Source organism: Heterodontus francisci, chromosome 11, assembly GCF_036365525.1.
Source record: "Heterodontus francisci isolate sHetFra1 chromosome 11, sHetFra1.hap1, whole genome shotgun sequence".
NCBI classification, from domain to species: Eukaryota; Metazoa; Chordata; class Chondrichthyes; order Heterodontiformes; family Heterodontidae; genus Heterodontus; species Heterodontus francisci.
Window position 1 is genome coordinate 88389627 of NC_090381.1, and position 15310 is coordinate 88404936.

The 15310-nt window shown below is 42.9% G+C and overlaps 1 protein-coding gene across 1 annotated transcript in view; it reads right to left on the minus strand.

Moving 5' to 3' along the window:
• daw1 (dynein assembly factor with WDR repeat domains 1) overlaps positions 1-15310 on the minus strand; it is a 77178-nt gene that overhangs the window by 25284 nt on the left and 36584 nt on the right. The window contains exons 6-10 of the mRNA XM_068042430.1: positions 13008-13107; positions 9456-9563; positions 8213-8319; positions 2812-2914; positions 194-308 (exon numbers count right to left, since the gene is read on the minus strand). Coding sequence (XP_067898531.1) covers positions 194-308; positions 2812-2914; positions 8213-8319; positions 9456-9563; positions 13008-13107 — 533 coding nt within the window. The remainder of the gene's footprint in view (positions 1-193; positions 309-2811; positions 2915-8212; positions 8320-9455; positions 9564-13007; positions 13108-15310) is intronic.

Consider the following 15310-nt stretch of genomic DNA (forward strand, 5'->3'; position numbering starts at 1 on the left):
CAAAGTAGGCCTTCGCACCAAAGATTTCATATCACATTTACCTCCTCATCTTGTATATTTTATCTATAAAATTCATTATGGGGTGTAACTGAGTACATTTCCTTGAAAGTGGGGCATACAAGCACCAGAACATAAAAGAGGCTCAACGGACACACTTATTCCTTTTTATAGACCCAATTGTTAGTATACCTACCATCAGCTGATGCAGTTGCTATAAACTGCCCCGTGTAATCAAAGCAAACATCCAGTACTTCGTCTTCATGTCCAGACAATGTTGCCACACATTTTCCACTGACAGCATCCCAAAGCTAGAAAATATTCAGTATTCATGAGTCAAATTAATGCATTATTAAAGAGTCTTCTAATGAAAGAAATGCAAAATATCTTGCCTTGCACCTCAACTGAAGGGGCAGGTAGTTAACCTGCCCAATGTTTTTGCCAGTACACCAGGAAGTGCTTAAGAAAGACTGGGATTGCAGCAATGGGGGTGGGGTGGGAAATCACTGGTTATACTACATCCATATCTAGAAAACCCAAGCGGAGCAGGACCATCACCTATTGCATTCAGGGCAGCAGAGTTCTACAACAGGTGCTAGACCCTTCATTAGTGTATTCAAGGGGCCTAACACCTGTTTTGGTGGCCATCCTGACTGCCTGTCAAATGGCCCAAGCAAATTTCGGATTGGTTCTTTGTCGGGTGTCCTTGGAATGCAGGCAATTGGACTCCAAAATCAGGACTCATGGCAATTGTTTTACTCCTGGAAAACAGGTGCAATGAGATCCAACTTCTACCTCTAGCTTTCCTATACTATGATATACAGTACAAATACTCCTTTCCTAACTACCACCAAAAATCGGTTTTAATGTAAATGCATAAGGCATAGGACCACAGAAACACTGCAATGCAGAGTTCCGAATTTAACATTTTCTCAACTTGTTTTCTGATCTCCATTTGACACACACCATTCTATCAGAAAACTAGCAATCTGCTCTCTGGGTTCTACCAATGCTGGTGGGAGATGCACAATAGTACTGCAGGATGACTGCCCTGTGATTTCTATCCCTTTCTTCATGAAAACCCATCAGCTATACTTGCTGTTTCCATTCTCTGACCAACATCAGGGGCTCACCGTAAGGGGAACTGCAGATATGCACCCACTACTGGTCACTATATGACACAACAAATTGGCGGAGATAAATTGCCAGAGCTTAAACTGAAACTCCAAATATAGACAAGGAGTAGTTTCTAACATTTATGGTTTGAGAGAAGTCACAAAGCAAATAAAATGACAAAAGTTAAATGTTAGGAAAAATATTTAACAACAACTTGCATTTATATACATAGCAGCGCTAATGTAATAAAAACGTCCCAAGGCGCATCACAGGATTGTTATCAAATGAAATTTGACACAGAGCCACATAAAGAGATATTAGGACAGGTGTCCAAAAACTTGGTCAAAGAGATAGGTTTTAAGGAGCGACTTAAAGGAAGACAGAGATAGAGAAGTAGAGAGGTTTAGGGAGGGAATTCCAGAGCTTAGGGCCAAGGCATCCGAAGGCTTGGCCTACAATGGTGGAGCGATGAAAATCGAGGATGCGTAAGAGGCCAGATTTGGAGGAGCACAGCCAAAAGGTTGTAGGAGTGGAGGAGATAACAGAGTTATGGAGAGGCGAGGCCATGGAGGGATTTGAAAACAAGGATGAGAACTATAAAGTCAAGACGTTGCTGCATTGGGAACCACTGTAGATCAGCAAGCACAGGAGTGATGGGTGAATGGGACTTTGTATGAGTCCTTGGTCTGAGCAGCAGAGTTTTGGATGAGCTCACAGAGGTGGGAGGCCAGCCAGGAGAGCACTGGAATAGTCGAGTCTGGGTTAAACAAGGCATGGATGGGGGTTTCAGCAGAAGATGAGCTGAGGTAGGGGCAGAGACGAGAAATATTATGGAACCGGTCTTGGTTATGGAGAAGATATCAGGAACAATGCTCAGCTCAGGGTCAAATAGGATGCCAAGGTTGCAAACAGTCTGGTCTAGCCTCAGACAGTGGCGAGGGAGAGGGATGGAAATCAGTAGCTAACTGGTGTTGGGGACCGAAGACAATGGCTTCGGTCTTCCCAATATGCAATGGGAAGAAATTTCTGATGTAGGAAAAGCAGTGTGACAAATCAGAGACCATGGAGGGGGCAAGAGAGGTGGGGTGAGGTAGAGCTAAGTGTGGTTAGTGTACATGTGGAATTTGAAGCTGTGTTATCCGATGACATTGCTGAAACAAGACTATGTAATTGTCAGTTTATGGCTTGGATGAAATACAAATTTAAGTATTAAAATGGGAACAGCATGAAAATTCCTCCCAATGCCTCCATAAGCAATTTGTTTTGTAATTTTTCCTGCATAGTACAGGCTCAAAATACAATTATGACTGCATTAAACAACCAGCACTATGCACCACAGGGTTGCTGTTCATCACTTCTCGTTTAACTTTTCAGGAGCATAGGTAGGTGCCAGAGGCCTGAATGTTGGCAGCACTAACCTATTCACAGCTCACAAAATCATAGAGCCATGTAAGTTCATCTTCCATTTCATGAGTTTAATTTTAAAATTGAGGCTGTAGGAAAAACAAAATAATAACAAACAATTTTTAAACAAGAAATTTAACTAGAAATTATGTTCCAGACCTGCAGTGCCAAATAACAGAAACATTGGGCCATTTCATACTGAAACCTCATGTGACTGAAGCTAGCAGTGCCATTTCCTCAATAAAGCTATAGGAATTTCTACAATATGCTGGCAGCATTTAGTGACATCCTTACCGTGCAGGTTTTGTCCATTGATCCAGTAGCAATAAGTGAACAGTCCCAATTAAACTGTGCACTGCTGATCTCTCCTCGGTGCCCAATCAGGGTATGCATTCTCCTAACAGATCACAGAATTAACAACAGCCAGTTAATATTCTCTAACTGTTCAGAGTATAAACCTTTATTTTCAACCTTATGCATATTTGGATATGAGAACAAAGGACCAAAAAAGCAGACTGTTGCACGAGTCACACATCCCAAGTTTAAAAGGCAAGTTTGTACAAATGCAATGTCAGTATAGAATTTTACATTTTGTACTTATCCAAAATTGAACTGTAATTATTGCTTGCTTGTTTCCCAAGTTTTCAGTCTTCAATGTTGAATATTCAAGCATTTGAGTACACAACTGAAAAATGTAAAGATCACGGACACAAAATTTAGTTCTGTAGCCCATGAAGTTCTGGCGTTATATGTGCTGTTTTGGTTTCAAAATGATGTGCACGCTGTGCATGCACACTTCTGTTGACACTCGCCGGATGCCATGGTGGGAAGGTCAATAGCATGAACGTCAAGAGCATGCGACAAAGCTATGCAGAGTAGGCAGGTCATGACATCAGTTAAAATATAATGCTCATTTGATGCCAGCGCTGCCATTTTCAACCTTGCCACTCCAGCTAATACCCTTTCTTAAACACATACAACTGAACATGCGTTCAGCAGCAGGAAGGACTTCCTCTCACCAGCGCTATTTAAAGAGATCATCAACCGCTCTCAGCTTATTGCTGATTAATTTCTACTGACTCTGAGCTTGTAGAAGTAATTGGTGGATTGCAGACCCACTTAAAGTTGGTGAATTCAACAGGGAGTAGTGCTGCACATGGACTTCAAGGACTTGCTCCCAGTCATGGCTGCTGTAGTAATCATCCCTCTTGGCCTGTAGTATGAGAAGGACATGGAGCAGAGGTAGCATAGAAGAGGACGAGCTGCTCACAGAGGCGGGTAGGAGGAGAATGATGACAAGGGCTCTCAGCAGGAGACTTTATCCATCCAGGATTTTCTAAGAGCATTTCTGTTACCGCAACCCAAGCCAGGAGTAGTGTGCACGCTAACTCTGTTTTATGAAGGAGGTGCTCACAGAAATCTGGCACCTCTTGCAAGCATGTGTCGGGTTCGGGTCGGGTCGGTCCCATCTTTAGGGTCCGGCTTTCGGGCTCTGGTCGGGTCGAGGCCAGGTCGAGTCGGGTCGGACACACACGGTAAGTGCTCTACTGGTAAGTATTGAAAATAAAAAACTTACCTGAGCTGGGAGTCCGGGACGAAACTGAGTCTGTTCACTGATCGAGTGACGTCACCATGATGTCATCACGCATGCGCTGTAGCTGTCTGGAGGTTCCGAGTCCGAAGGTAAGCAAAGGGATGGTCAGGTTGGGCTTGGGTCAGATCGAGTCTGGGCGGGTTCGGGTCGGGTAGGGCCCAGGGCTAAATCAGGGGGACTTGGTCTGGGTCGGGCTGGGGTCCGCTTTAGTTCAGTTGGGTTCGGGTTGGGTTCTTTTTCCCCGACCTGAGCAGACCTCTACCCTGAAAGCCCCTTTGAGCATTGGTATCTGCAGGCACGTTAGCAGCAGTCTGAGCCTGCATGGCACCAAGCTGCGCTTGCATAGCAATAAGCAGAGATTTCATGACCTGAGTCTGAGCTTCCACTGCAGCACTCAGGCATTGGGTGGCTTCTGATTCTGCTGTAATGGAAGCTGAGCATCGGCCATCAGATGCTGCATCATGGTCAGGTCCGCAAGTGCTGTTATGGAGTCAACCACCACTTCCATGCTGTAAAGAATGGACTCCAAGCTCTGGGCAAAGACCTGTGCCAAGCTTTACATAGGATATGCAGCACAAAAACAGGTCATTCGGCCCAACCAGACCATTTATGCTACGCCCGAGCCTCCTCCCATATTTCCTCATCTAAATCTGTCATCGTAACTCTCTATTTTCTTCTCCCTTATATGCTTATTGGTGCCGGATGCCTCCACACTCCTTGACAGTGAAAGCAAGTTTTCTGGAAGGCCAGCCAATGCACCAAGAATTTCATTGTGCATGCCCATCAGCCTTTTTATGTACTCCGCCCCATCAAAGTCCTCATCTGAGTTCCCTGCTGCAGAACTCATGCGCGACTTCATACTCCAGGGAACTGGCACCAATGCTACCCTTTTCTCCTGCCTTGTGCAGGCCACTCATGCCCGATGATTCATCACCTGTAGGTCCCACATCTAGGATACCCTCTAAAGTTCACAAAGTCCCAGTATCTGAGCTGGTGCTGGGAGTGCCACATCGAGTAACATCTTCATCATCAGGTATGCTGCTCCTCTTACACTTCATACTCCTGCACGAGTGCTTGTTCAGGTAGCAGTTCTTAGGCAACTGAAAGGTGAAAGACACAAGGATAGGTTTGCAGTGAGGAAGGCAGGGAAAGCAAGGGGTGCATGCTTACACCTTCTGCAGCTTGTATATCTGAAGACATTGTGGGATGATGCGGAAGTGGGATGTGAGAAGGTGGATTAGGCAGGAAAATACCATCATCTTTAATGGTTTCAACCCCGCCACTTGCCACAGCCTCAGTCATGGTCACTCCAATGGTTGCCGGCACTGTCTCCTCCATGGGAATGAGGGTATGCAGCCATGCCTGTTCCTCACCAGTTAGATGCTGCTGCCTGGGGTTACATGCCACCTTATCCTGCAGGAAAGAGGGAAGAGTGTCAGTATGTGTATTGCTATGAATTTGGTTGATGTGCCTGTTATAATTGAATAACTGGCAGCGTGTGCAAGTTGTGAGATGCGAGAGTGAGGCTTGTAGCAGTGCTAAGTGTGTTTGGGTGAGGTGGGGCTAAGAATTTTAGATATGAGTCATGGTTCACAGAGAATGTTGGTAGTTGAGCAAAGGTGGGGGTGGTGAATGGAGCAGTGTGTGAGGCTAGTGGACGATTTATAAGGCTATGGCATTTGAAGGTGCATTCACTGACCTTGACCACTCATGTGAGGTCATTAAACAACTTCCTGTACTGCACCAGGTCTTTAGGGCTAGATTACTTGCATTGACGGGCACAGCTATCTGCTCCCATTGCCTTCTGAAAGTTTGTCTTGGGGTCCTCCTGGCCCCTTGTGAGAAGAGGGCTTCTCTCCTCCTGTCCACCTTTTGCATCGCCTTCCTGTGCAGTATCAGAGGACCTTGGAGCATGCTCTCTTTCCTGTGGCTCCATTTTCATTTTTCTTCCTGCTCAGACTTATTTCACAAACAGTTCCAGCACGTATGCAGCCAGAATTCACTCCCCTTTAAACGGTGTAGGTTGGCTTTACGTATTAGAGACTGGCTTTAAGTGTTTCTAGCCTCACACAAACTTGGGCTGCCTGCTGAGATGTGTAACTATTCAGCAGCACATTTAGCACTGGGCTGCATGCTACGATCATTATAATGATCCGACAGCAAGAAGTTTGTGTGCTGCCTGCATTGCAATGAACAGGTGCAGGTTAATCGCGCATCAGGATCCCCATACCTTTATTGGGCCTTATCTAATTTTGTCCCCCACTATTCCACAGTTTCGCTTGTCAAGACCACTACGGATTATCTTCACCTTCCTTTTACCTGATGAATAGTAAATATATTTCCCTTCTGAATGCATTAACTAAGATAGAATTGAATGTTTTATATAGAAGTTAAGAAATAACTTGCATTTATACTGCCTATCATGACCTCAGGATGACCCAAACTGCACTGGAGTACTTTTGAAGTGTAGTGTGGTAATGTAGTAAACATGGCAGCCAATTTGTGCACAGCAAGGTCCAACAAACAGTAATTACGACCAGATAATTTGTTTCAGTGATATTAGTTGAGGGATAAATATTGGCAATGGGGAGAACTCCTATGCTCTTCTTCAAATAATGCCATGGAATCTTTTCCACCCACCTGAGAAAGCAAACAGCGTCTAGGTTTAACATCTCATCTAAAAGACAATACCTCTGACAGTGCACTACTCCCTCTGTACTTCTCTGAAATGTTAGCTTCGAATATGTGCTCAAATTTCTGGAGTGGGACTTGAACCCACAACCTTCTGACTCAGAGGCTACCAGTGAGCCAAGGCTGACACCTTGTTAATTTAACATTAACTCTAAATGTGAAAGGTTATATCTTGTATCATCCAATTGTTTTACACCTGGTTATGATTAGCTCAAGACGTCTTCAGCTTGTAATGAAGCAGTGCAAATAAATACTCTGAGGGCAGGTCTTTTGACAAGGTGCCACATAAAAGGTTATTGCACAAAGTAGGAGCTCATGGTGTAGGGGGGTAACATATTGGCATGGATAGAAGATTGGCTGGCTGGCTGGCAGAAAACAGAGAATATGCATAAATGGGTCCTTTTCTGAGTGGCAGGATGTGATGAGTGGAGTCCTGCAGGGGTCTGTGCTGGGGCCTCAACTTTTTACAATTTATATCAATGACTTAGATGAGAGGAGCAATGGCATGGTAGCTAAATTTGCAGATGACACAAAGATGGGTAGGAAAGTATGTTGTGAAGAGGACATGAGGAGATTGCAGACTGATATAGATAGATTGAGTGAGTGGGCAAAAATCTGGCAGATGGAGTATAATGTGGGAAAATGTGAAATTGTTCACTTTGGAAGGAAGAATAAAAAAGCAGAGTATTACTTAAATGGAAAATGACTGCAGAATTCTAGGGTGCAGAGAGATCTAGATGTTCTAGTACATGAGTCACAAAAAGTTAGTATGCAGGTACAGCAAGTAATAAAGAAGGCTAATGGAATGCTTTCCTTTATTACGAAAGGAATTGAAAATAAAAGTAAGGATGTTATGCTTCAGTTATATAGCGCATTGGTGAGACTACATCTCTATAGTGTGTGCAGTTTTGGTCTCCTTATTTAAGGAAGGATGTAAATGCTTTGAAGGTAGTTCAGAGGAGGTTTACTAGATTGATACCTGGAATGAGCAGGTTGTCTTATGAGGATTTGTAAAACTTATGAACTTTTAAAGTACAGCATGCTTGACTAATTCTTTTTTGTACAAAGCGAAAACAGTGAATGCTGTATTGTGTATTTTTTGAAAGACATTTGATCAAAGTGTCAAATATTAAGGCACACAATGTTAAAATGAATGCAGCCATAAGGATAAAATGATTGCTAGGGGATAGAAAGATTACTAAGTGAGAAAAGTAGTGATAAATGGTTGCTTTTTGCATTGATGGGATGTGGGTACCGTTGTGATCCAAGAATCTGTGCTGAAATTTTGTTTTTCATAATTTGTACAAAGATACGAGGCATTATAGGTTACATGAGAAAGCATGTTCCAAAACATGAATGTTCCAAAAGGTGTTTAAAACTTACAGATATCATACAAAGCAGATTACACACCTGCCAGATCCCACATCCCACACAGAAACTGTATGGTCAAAGGAGCCTGTGATAATCTTATCTCCTGTTGTATTAAATGACAAAGAGATGATTTCAGCTGAATGTCCCTGAAAGAAAGAAATAAGTTATCAGAAAGGAACAACCTGTATGTTAGAAGTAAAGTCACTGTTCTTATGTAGGCAAACATGGCAATCAATCTGTCTACAGCAAGGTCCCAGAAACAGCAATGAGATAATCTATTTATAGTTTGTTTTTATTCTTTCATGGGATGCGATTGGCGCTGGAAAGGCAGGTATTTATTGCCCATCCCTATTTGCCCTTGAGAAGGTGGTTGTGAGCCACCTTCTTGAACCGCTGCAGCCCATCTGGTGTAGGTATACGAACAATGCTATTAGGAAGGGAGTTCCAGGCTTTTGACCTAGCGACAGTGAAGGAACGGCGATATGGTTCCAAGTCAAGATGGTGTGTGGCTTGGAGGGGAACTTGCAGGTGGTGGTGTTCCTGCATCTGCTGCCCTTGTCCTTCTAGGTGGTAGAGGTCACGGATTTAGAAGGCACTGTCGAAGGAGGCTTGGTGAGTTGGTTGAGATATACAATTGACCAGGCCACAAAAGAGCTTCCTGCACAGCTGTGAATAGTGCCAAGGGATCCTTTACAGCCACCTGAGGAAGTAGACAGCATCCTGATTTAACGACTCATCCAAATGATGGCACCAAAAGTGCAGCACTTTTTCTGTACTGCACTGAATATCAATCTAAACTATGTGCTTAAGTCATTTAGAGTGAGACTTGAATCTTCACTCAGAGGTGAGAGTGCTACCAATAAACCAAGGGGTGGACCTAGTTAGGATTATATTGAGAAGTGCCAATGTCATCTATAACCTCTAATTTGAATTATGACTCTTGAGCGCAACCAAGTCAGGCATTATTAAGAAAAAGTTCAAACAGCCCACTTAACGTGGAGACTGATTTTCCACCAACTCCACACTGCCAGAGGCAGCTTAGAACAATGGCTGTCATCACTCAGGAAGTATGCTGGGTAAACATTTACATAGAGAAGACATACATAATCAAAAGAGAAGAAAGGCTGGAGTAGAATTTTTTGAACGTATGCCAGTAGGAACCACAATATTTGAAGAGACAGTATCAAAATGTAAACCGTTTGTCATCAAATTGTGCAAGAAGATCAAAATCACTGTATGTTTAAACTAAAAAGAAGTATTTCTAGCATTATTCTACATATACCGTTAGAGTAACGGATTCTTCTCCAGACTGGACGCCCCAGAGCTTTGCTGTAGTATCCATACTGCCTGTTGCTACTACAGTACTTTGAGGATTAAATGATAAACACACCTATAAAAGGTTAAAAAATAGGAGTTAAAAATATCAACCTCTATAAATAAAAAACAATGAACATTTTTTATAGGACACCTTAATTCTTTTTAACTCTGGTATGTTATTTTACTTCACATAAAAACCACATTGATTTATATCAGGCTCTCTTCAAATTGCATGAACATGAACAGCGGTTTCTGGAAGCACAATGGATGATGCTTACATAAAACACTGGTCCAATCACAGGAATAAAAGGACATCACAACCCACAAAAGTCTGAACCATGGATTTTTGAACATCCTCTGAACCTCTCAACTAAATTACTGCTTTAGGCTGTTCACTTATACACAAATATTAATTTGTTTCATCATTATTCTTGTGGTTTTCCAATAGTTAACATTATGTTGTATAATGCCTAAAAGAGCATAATATTGATTTGAACATAAAAACTAAAGATACAAAATTTGATGCTGCAATGAACTGAACTGCAGAGTAACTGCAAATAACTATTTCAGAGAGATATAGGATTATGTATGTATGTATGACTGTAAGATATCTGGTGAGGTCATGTAACAGCAGCCAATGATTCCTGCTCCCCTTCCAGTTTTCTCCCCTTTTACCCCCTGATAAGAATAGATTTTTTTCTTACCCTGCTAGCCTTACACAAAGTCAAATTAATTCCATTTGTTTCTTCAGTAAAGATGGCAGATTAAAGGCCTCCAATGTAACAAACCTCTGTAGAGTATACAGTAGATGCAAGAATTATGTAATTGTACTAAAACAAAATTCAGTGTGCTGCCCAGTTCTCAAACTCGGTATGCTCTTTAAGGTGTAAATCTGGGAGATTCTGAAAGGACATGGCGTTTGTTTCTGTTTTGGATCGAATGGAGATTATATAACGTTCAGCATACAGTTTCACTGCAGATGGCTGTTAAGTCTGAGCTCCAGAACCCAAGATACATTTTTATAGATCACAGGTGATATTCACTCATGTTATCTGATATAACTGCTGAAAGGAAGAACAGTTTTAAAAGTGCAAAATGGTAACACTCTTCTGGCCTGAAGATGGCATCTCATACTAGGATATTATTTTCCAAAGGCACTTGCAGCCCTCCTGTACCTCGCCAAGTGGCTCGTGTTCATATGTGAATCTGTGTCCCAAAGGAAACAGCTGACAGGTTAAATGGATACTTTGTATCCGTTTTTACAATAAAGGAAGAGGGCAAAAGCACCACAATAACAAGGGAGCCTAAAAAAATAACTCAAGGGAAGAACTCAGTGTATTTAATATAAGTTAAAAAATGGTAATGCAGAAAGTAGTGGAATATACGATAGACAAATCTCCAGGTTTCAACTTCAGGGTAGTGGAAATTGTATGCTGAACGTTATATAATCTCCATTCTATCCAAAACAGAAACAAACACCATGTCCATCCAGAATCATAATTTTTCAAATCCCTCTTGATTCTTTTGGATTGGAAAACTGAAAACGTTAATCCACTATTTAAGAAGGGCGTGAGGGACGAAGTAACTACAGACCTATTAGTTTAATATCAATGTGGGGAAGTTTCTTGAATCTATCACTGGGGACAGTGTAACTGATGACTTGGACAAGGATGAACTGATCAAAAAGAGATAACATTGATTTGTGATTTGCCTGACTATTTAGTTGAACTTCTTGAGGAGGTCACTAATATGGTGGCTAGGGAAAGGTCTATGGATGTTGTCTATATGGATTTCCAGAATGCACTTGATAAGGTTCCTCACAAAAGACGATTAACACAAATAAATGCACACTGAATTTGACATAACCTTGTGACATGGATTGGTAGGTAAGAAGCAGAGTAGGGATAAAAGGGAATGTACTCTGATTGGTGGGATATGACAAGTGATGTTCCCCAAGGATCTGTACTGGGGCCTCAGCTTTTTACTAATGAATTTATTTGCTTTTATTTTTCATTAACGTGACATTGCCAATATTAAGGGAGTTATTGAGCTCTGTGATGAAAAGCCCTATCCTAACTTTCAAAAAACAGCTCAGGTAGCAAAAGGAAAATAATGTCATCATTGCATTAAAAAATGTGCATACAGCAAAAGTGGGTGGTACAGTGGCGCAGTGGTTAGCACCGCAACCTCACAGCTCCAGGGATTCGGGTCCAATTCTGGGTACTGCCTGTGCGAAGTTTGCAAGTTCTCCCTGTGACCGCGTGGGTTTTCGCCGGGTGCTCTGGTTTCCTCCTACAGCTAAAGACTTGCAGGTGATAAGTAAATTGGCCGTTGTAAATTGCCCCTAGTGTAGGTAGGTGGTAGGGAATATGGGATTACTGTAGGGTTAGTATAAATGGGTGGTTGTTGGTCGGCACAGACTCGGTGGGCCAAAGGGCCTGTTTCAGTGCTGTATCTCTAAACATAAAAGAAATAATGTGCAAATGTGAGACAAATCCAAAACCTATAAAATGCTGAACTCTTCAGACAACATGGCTTGAATGTTACGGGCCCCCCTCGGGACAGAAATGGAGGTGGTGCGGCTCATAAAGTTGTGTCGGGAGGTGGAGTCGCCTTCCCGATGCCTTCCAATTTAGTCCAGGGCGGGGAAGGCCAAGGACAACCTTCCCACCCCAGGCTAATTGAGGACCTTAAGTGTCCAATTAATGGCTAACCCCACCTCTGCCTCAATTTAATAGAAAGTGGAGGGGCCCCCCGCCGCCGGGAAACACCTAGTGGCCTTCTAGGGGGGGGGTCGGGGGGTCCCTCCTATGGGGACAATCCAGGGCCACCGGAGGCCCCACCCCAGCAGCAATAGATAACCTTCCCTAACCCCACCCATCACCGGGGCCTGCCTGAATGGCCCTGGTGACTCCGATCCCACTTACTTCTCCCAAGGTCTCCACCATCCTCAGCACTGCAGGGCCTTCTGCAGTATCAGCAATCACCACTGATCCCAGCCGGCAGCTCTGGAGGTGGGAGCTTGTCGCTTAAAGGATGGCATGCCCAACACTGGGCAGTTACTTGCCTGCCTGCTGTTAAATAGCACAGGGATCTGACGGTGGGCTGAGGCGGGGTCTTCCGGCCCGCCACCAGGACCCCCATCTCCATAGCAAAACTCAGTCCTGCGCTTATTGTGACAAATGGATGAAAATGTGAGAACATCACGGACCCCCTGAGATGATAATGCAGACCCCAGTTTGAAACTTAGGTTGCCAGGAAGCTGTGCTAACACAAACAGTTGAAATAACAGTCTAGGTCTAATTGATATGGTCATTAATACAACTCTCTTATGTAAATAAATTCAAGACAGTGGATCTCACTCAACTCCTCCCAAGATGCCTTCACAATTTTCTTTAGAAATTAAAAATATACAAAAAACAACAAAATCCCAAAAGAGGTTTTTAGAGGTTTGATTATTAAGAGGAACAATAACAGTGAGCTGTCCTCTTTAAGTCTAAGAAGCATAAAAACTTACAATTTCTGCAGTGTGTCCACGAAATGTGTGGTAACATTTGCCTGTTTCAGAGCTCCATAATTTGCAGGTTTTATCGAATGAACCAGTTGCAATCTTGTCTCTAAATAAAAATGAGCAGACATTTTAAATATGACTCAAAAGGTGTCATCTGAAAGACATAGGGGGTGAATTTTCATGGGATCGTTCTCCAATCTCTGTTGTAACATCAGTGGAAGAGCTGCAGAAACCCTGGAAATTATATGTTATTTCCCTGGGGTTTCTGCAGTTCTGCCAAAGTTACAGCAGAGGATCTGTAAAAACCCCCTGGAAATTGAAACCCACCCTTGTGCAGTTGAATGCATGGGAAGAATTATGAGAGGCATTAGCAGGACCTGCAAGGTCCAAAATAGCAGGTCGAGCACCAAATCAACATGAGACACTGACTTAATGACCTGCCCACTTTGCATGCTTCTGGTGCCCAAACTAGCACCCTTACAATCATGGCACCAGTGGCCTCATATGCTAACATTGACATTCTATAATTTCATGCACCTAGGTTGAAGAAGGGTTAAACATTAAAACTGAAGGGAACTTAAAATGTGAAATACACAATATAAATGTAAATTTGTATTATAATGTTTATAACAATGCAATTACCTAAACATTTGCAAGTAAAGCAATTACCAAAATTGAATCACCAGCATCTGCTGGTTAGAAATATAGATAATTTGAGGGGTGTGTGTGTGCAATTTTTATACTGTGACTGTGATTTTTAACAAAGCTCAGACAAGAAATTCACTACTACAGGTTTACAAATAGTCGTTTGGCAGCACAGAACTTGACCCTTGCTAAAGATGTTGTAGGACACCCTTGAGCAGCTCTGAGCCTTGAGGGCCCAGCTTTGAACTACACCAACATGGATGGCAGCAGGCTAGGCTGGCTGGCTGGCTGAAGGGCACTGGCAGAATGGCTATGGTGGGAGCATGAATGCTGTCATCCATAGAACCATGAACATTGCCCCGGAGCGGTGCCTAAGCAATTCTAGTAATCTACTGAGGCACAGATTGCTGGACTGCTATGAAACCCTTTGAGCACTGGTATCCCCAGCCATTATGGCAGCAGTCTGAGCCTGCATGGCATGAAACTAAGGTTGCATGGCAAAAAGCATGGATCTCATGAGATCAGTCTGAGCTTCCAGTGCAGCATTGAGACATTGGGCGACTTCTACTTGTGCTGCAATGGAAGCTGACTTCTCAGTCACCAGACACTGCATCACAGTTGGGTGCACAAATGTTGTCCAATCGTGGAATCACATCTAATGTTGGACACTGTGTTTTGTGTTTTGCAAGGACGGGCTGGGATTCTTACAGTTCCATGTGCTATAAAATTGGCCTTAGCGACAACCTCGTAAATAGGGCCCAAGCCATTTGCTCACCATGCAAACTTGATGCTGAAATAGGGCGAGTCAAAGGCATCCTGCATGATAATCGCTACCCTGATCAGATCGTTTTGACTATCTTGAAAATGTTGGTCCCTTTAATTAAACAGAACTTAAATTCAGTGTTAATAGAGAGCGGGTGATGCTCATTGCAGTTTGCATTTCAGGGCCGGGTTTTTCCCCAGTCAGGGAGTTACCTCTGGACAGAGAGTTAATCTCGAAGGGAAGAGTGGGAACTGATATTAGGACTGAACTGTGAATTGAAAATAAAACAGTTGTGGATCAGAGATTGTCATCAGCTTCCTGATTTTGGTGAATGGATATTTGTTTATAAAACACATTTCTCGCTGTATATCGCGCAAACTTATGAACATTCCTAAGACCGGCATTTTTGGTCCTGAAAAGTGTCAGTCCACCTCAGGTTACCCTGGAAGGTAAGGTATTTCAAAAATTTGAGCAACAGGTGAAGTTAGCTGTTTCACACTGCTACTATGCAGTAGCATCACACTTGGTGTTCGCTACTAATGGAATGCTGCTGTCAAGCCAAAAAGACGTTCTGCCTATCACACAAATTAATAATGTGGTATATGAATTTCAATGCCAGTGTGATACTACGCATGTAGGCCGTACGTCCCAAAGACTGGCAGATTGTATCAAATAGCATGTCCCTTCCGCTGTTCGCAACAGGCAAGGTACAGACCGTACCCAACCAGCCCATGCTTACAAAACTCAAAATACAGTGTCCAACATTAGATGTGATTCCACGATTGGATAACATTTGCTAAAAAGTCCTCAGTGTGCTAAGAATTATGCTGACAATCAATTTGAGATTGTCAGTCGAGCTTGCAGTGTAAGAGTGGCGCATTTGTGCGTAGTGGAAGCTACA